The sequence below is a fragment of the Trypanosoma equiperdum genome (assembly GCF_001457755.1).
Source record: "Trypanosoma equiperdum strain OVI genome assembly, contig: ctg_6, whole genome shotgun sequence".
Lineage (NCBI taxonomy): Eukaryota > Euglenozoa > Kinetoplastea > Trypanosomatida > Trypanosomatidae > Trypanosoma > Trypanosoma equiperdum.
The window spans coordinates 1-5383 of NW_027124643.1; the positions used below are offsets into that span (position 1 = coordinate 1).

Sequence of the window (5383 nt, forward strand, 5' to 3'; positions counted from 1 at the left end):
GCAGCGGCGGCGCTGCAACCGTTACGCTTCTTGCTCAAGTGGAAGATGGCGGCGAGGAACCGCGTGCCGAGATATTCGGGACGGAGTTATCGACAGGCGTAGTTGTCCATCTCCCGGTGGCTCGTTCTCTCGCTGTCTTCTCCCCTACAGGCTGCCGATTGGTGCTTACAGCATCCTCCGCTGTTCACCAGATATGTTACGGAACGACATGCAATGCTACACGGGCACGCTCAGTTGCAGACATTCATACTCACTTGGAGGTGCAGCGTGTGAAGGCGCGACGAACCGGCGCAGACGGGATAGGGCCACATGTACTCTTCGTGGCTGAGCGCCGCGCTGTTGGCACAAGCACGTACGTCCGTACTTTGATCAACTACGCTGTCCGTTTGGGCTACCACCCTCTGCTTCTAGATGCCTCGGTGGAGGCCCCACGGTTTGGTTACCCTGGAGTAGTCTCTCTGTACGCGATGCAGTATACTATAGACATCGAAAACGAGATGGCATTTGTCCCTGGCTTACACTCCCATCAAGGGACAAAAAAACATGAGGACCCGGCCCTCTTTTTGCACATCTTACGTCAAATGATGCGCTTGAGTACAGAGCGTATGGCACGAAGTGACCGGTGCCGTGTGGGCGGGATTTTCGTCGACTATGGAACTATCAGTCGCGCAGTGGTGGAGGATGCGGAGGCTTGGGAATGCGCCGAGGAGAAACCGGAAGGACGTCCCAAAGTAAACCCACTAGATGTGCTTGTGAGTACAATACTTGCCGCAGGTATCGATCACGTTTTTGTTGTTGGCAGCTCCTGGTTACGGTTTAAGATAGCACAGCGGCTGCATCAAGAGAGCGGTGCACAATCGGAAATCCCCCAAATAACTCCATCTACCATAACGTGCAGTAACGGGCTGAAGGTACAGCTTTTTCTATTGGATTCCACTGAATGCGGGGCGGTGCCGGACGATGCATTTTTTAACCGCCAGTGCTGGTTACAATATTTCTTCGGCAGCCGCACAATGGCAGTGAAGCCCACACTCTTTACAGTGGATGCTTCTCTCATTCGTCTTGTGACAATTGGAAGAGGTGACACAAGTGGAACTTCCACTTTCATGCCCATGATAGACGATGATTCAGACCATCAAGATCCCACAGTTTCCGGACAAGCGGACGTAGCGCTAACGTACGTGCACCCACAAGATGTTGACATCAAAAATCGTGTGCTGGCGTTGAGCACAGCGACTGAGCAAGAGGAGCTACCGGATGGCACACTGCAGCGCATTCCATTCGCCGTATTTGAGTCCCGACTGAAGCGTGGGTTGTTGATGGGCTTCGCGTTAGTTGAGTCAGTGACAGCAGGAAGTGTTACCTTACTGACAAATGCTGCTGGCATTCGAAAAGACATCGGTTTGTGTTTTATTGTCACTGATCAACAACTCATGGCACAGGCAGATGTGGAACCCCCTACGTGAAGGGAGGCAGAAAAGGGAACAAGAAAGGGGGAACGTGCTGGCGCCCCGCTTCCTGACGGCACTACATATCTCCTGTTACCGTGTCTTGTTGTTTTTTACTGGCTAACTCTCCAATTTCCCGGTTTAGTCCACTTAGGCCTGTACACCTCACCAACGTCTCCCGAACGACTTTGTCTTATCGAACCAAGAATCGGTACTTGACTTACAAAGATAACTCTTTGAAATGTATGACGTGTAAAAGGTGCAACCCCGCCCCCAAACGGAAGCTCCATTGAGTCGGTTATGAATAAACTGTACGACCTCATTATTTGGATGGCGGGTCCACTTTCCGTTATGGTGTCTTCTGTAGTGAGAAAAAAGTGGTTATACGATACACCATGGTTATGGCACGTGGTAAAGTCCCTCTTGCCAATGAAGTCAGCGGACCGGTTCACTTAGTACGGGGCGTTTGCGACCAGGAGGGCTGCATAATTGTTGACGGGCCTTCTTGATTTTCTCAGGGTGTGTATTATAAACCACAGTTATAAAATATCAGCAGCGCGGTGGAATGTACACAGGGATTGTTACCATCTGGGGCCGTGTCCGTGGTCCTGAAATGGAGGGAGGTTGAGGCAACAGCAAATACAAAGATATGAACCCTTAAATGGCTGTTAGAGCTAACCAGTTGACAATCAGTGGGCATCTTTTATGTATTGAAGGTGCTTCCCCCTCCGTTTTCATTTATTCTCAGCTATGTCAAGTGAGCAAGGTGGCGACTCGTATGGAGTCGCAAAGCCGCGTCGAAAACGAGTAAGGTGGGACTGCAATGGAAGGCGCAAGCGCGTTACGGCTACCGCATTTGTTAGCGATTTCCTCCCAGCGCCACAGGCTAACAAGGTTTCAGATGATGTGCCAAAGTCTCCAAGAGAGCGAAAGGGGCACTTTGGGAACCAAAACCCACCGGCCTCACAGAAGGTGCCCGTCCGGCTAAAGCCCACTGTGACGCGCCAGGTAGGCCCCGGTAAAACGTTGCATGCGGGCAAAAAGCATTTTTTAGCCAAGGGTAAGCTGCGCAACCCGGACGGTCCCTTCAATCATAGGGCACGTTATTCGAAATTTAAGCGGTCTATTGTTGAGCTACGACGCGAAGTGTTTGAATCGCTTATAAACGGAGATCAGCAAAGCAGTATACAGGACGCTCTGGCGGCAGTTGCAGTCGGTAGCTCAGTAACTTCTTCATCGGAAAATACTGCACTGACTTCACCCAGTCATACGCTACAACCTCTTCAAGCACTCGTCGGGAAGTTGCATTCCCTGTACGCTAGATTACACAGTGAAATGAACCGTAAATCTTACGTGAAGGCGGCGCGCTGCCTCACAACTATCCGCAGACTGCGGAAGCGTTTGAACAAAACTGCCTTGAGGTGGAAAGGGGGCGTGATTACAGTAAATACGGGAGCCACGCAGGAGGATGCTCCGACTGTGGAACCTGACAGGAGCCAAACGCGGGGAGAATGCAACGAGGGCGCCTCAGCAGGGAAGCAGGGGGACTCAGAAGGTGCTGCCAAGGCTGATAACGTTGGCTCCGACGGCGAACCGAATTTTGTTAATTTTTACCCCTCCTTATCCCTAATGGGGATCGGCACACATCCACTGACGGCCGTTATTGACCAGCGAAGTGGGCGCCACCCACGGCAGCTCACTGCTAGTGAAGTGGCTCAGTTGCACAATACCACACCGGACTTGTTGGTGGCTGCTGCCAACAGCAACAAACCCAGAAATCCGATCCCTAGGTATCTCGTCTCTTCTTGCGCTAACATTCTAACGGACAGGTTGGACGATATCGTTTTTACTATCCTTCAGCGGCAGTACACTCTTCAAAAGCGTATGAAAAAGGAGAAACCACTCCAATTCAAGGCCAGAAAGTTCTATTCGACCGGAATGAGGGAAACCTTACGGGCGCTCAGGGCTGCTGCCACTCGGATTCCTGTTGTACTAATTGCTTCAGACATTGAGTTAAACGGCACTCTCAGTCCAAACATAGACAAAGAGTTCTGCGTTGAAAGAGAAGGGACTGCAGAGAATGTAGTAGCCACCGTTAGCAGGTCGCAACACAAAACGGTAGGGGAGCTTGGGGTTAGTGGAACACTCGAGGAGATACACTTCCACTGTGTGAAGGGCAATATCCCACTCGTCACGTGTATGAGTAGGCGCAAGTTGGCGTACGCACTTTTTGCAAAAGGATGCAATATATCCATTGTTGTCCTTCATTCGGCTGAAGGAGTTCATGAAGAGGTAAGGGCATTACGGCACTACGCCCACCAACTTTGCGAGCAGTACCGACGCATAACTCCTTCAGAACAGGGTAGTTAAGGTGTTCGTTACCAGTTTTTCGCTGCACGGTGACCAGATGGGCATCAGAAGCGGTGTAAACCAAGACACTCAAAAAAAAAAAAACAGAGCTCAAAACAGGTGGAAAATGGGGCGTCAAAGTGAAGAGCATCCGTTCTAATTATTCTGTTGTTCTGCAACTGTCGTAATTGTGCACTTGATGAAGTGCAGACACTCCCTCTATTCAGTTCTCTCCTTCCTCCTTCCCCCTAATTTTTAAGGACTGACATGACTCCAGCTGCTTCTCGCTTGAGGCGCGCATTGAGGGAGGCACGTCGTCTCTTGGAGGAAGTGAAACTGAGTGAAGACACGGCCGTAGGCCAATGTAACCAAAGACAGGTTACAGAACTCCTGAAATATATTAAGCGCATAGGATTCTTGCTTTCGTTGGTGAAGCAAGAGATGCAAGCCAACGCGGACAACTCCGACAAACGCGAGACGGCTACAACTGAAGTATCCCTGAGCGGCGATGATGTTGGGAATGCACCTACTGTTGTCGATGCCGCTGAAGCCTTTCTCTCTCAATTTCTAGACAGTTACTTCCCTCATTTGCATGTTCCGGTCGCTTGCGTTGGACTAGTGGCCAGGCATCGGGCTCCCAAACAGCCTTTCGCGGTGTGCGAACCCTTTTTGATACACGAAGACAGCAACGCCCCATGCGTTAGAGCATCCATACAGCTGGAGCCCTCACCAACTGTTAAGAGTTCAACTACACCTGCAAAAATGGGTCAATCAGGTGGTGGCGATATTGCTATTACTAATATGGCAGCAAGGTCAACAAATGCTTCGAGTCTCATCTCATCATCTGCCTTCTCCAGCGCGCCACAGGATGCGGATGATGCAGCTCAGAAGCAGGTAATAAATGAAATTAATGATGCTATTAGGGAAATTAAAGAGGGGGCGCTACGAGTAAGTGACATCATGAATCAGGAGAAGGGACGTTTGGAGGAAAATGCGGCTTTACTACAGCGCGGTGTTGATGGTACAACAAGCCAGTGTAAGAAAATGGACCGTGTGGGCTCTGCATTTGGTGGCGGGCCGGTGCTTCCCCATTTCCTCAGGGCACTGCCAGGTGTGGAAGTGTTTTGGGATTCCATTTTGGCACCGTTATGGCGCATAATCGCGCAGGCGGTTTTTATTTGTGCCATCGTGGCAGTCACAGGAGGGACAGTTATGCTTATGCTTGTTACACCAAAATCGTACGTATACGAACGGTAATTCATGCAATCACACTTATGTGTAACAGTCCGCAATGAGTGAACCCCATCAGAAAATGGATACAAGAGTATCCACATGCGTACGCCTTCCACCGAAGCAAGTAGTTGCACCTAATCCCCGTGCTGAAAAAGTGAACGAATGGTCCCTTCACGTAAGAGGGAATGGATCACCAGAATTCTCCCACAACCGTTCCCTCTCTCCCATACACACCTCTTCGCGGAAGGAAAGTGGCATCAGAATATATATATAGATATAGATATATTTTTTTTCTCAGGTAAGGCGGGACGCCCTTAAATACACCGAGGCTCCGGACGATACAAATATATATA

General features: G+C 50.2%; 2 protein-coding genes and 1 pseudogene across 3 annotated transcripts; all 3 read left to right on the forward strand.

Moving 5' to 3' along the window:
• Positions 1–2: 2 nt before the first annotated feature.
• TEOVI_000325700:pseudogene lies at positions 3–1466 on the forward strand (annotated as a pseudogene). The gene has a single exon. A coding segment is annotated over exon 1 (1464 nt).
• A 732-nt stretch (positions 1467–2198) lies between these two features.
• Positions 2199–3818, forward strand: TEOVI_000325800 (uncharacterized protein; the record flags this gene model as incomplete). The annotated part of the gene is made up of 1 exon (XM_067226195.1): positions 2199–3818. The coding sequence occupies one exon, from the start codon at positions 2199–2201 to the stop codon at positions 3816–3818; it is 1620 nt and encodes a 539-aa protein (XP_067082296.1).
• Positions 3819–4064: 246 nt separating this feature from the next.
• TEOVI_000325900 (uncharacterized protein) lies at positions 4065–5054 on the forward strand (the record flags this gene model as incomplete). Its single annotated transcript, XM_067226196.1, has 1 exon — positions 4065–5054. The coding sequence occupies one exon, from the start codon at positions 4065–4067 to the stop codon at positions 5052–5054; it is 990 nt and encodes a 329-aa protein (XP_067082297.1).
• Positions 5055–5383: the final 329 nt, after the last annotated feature.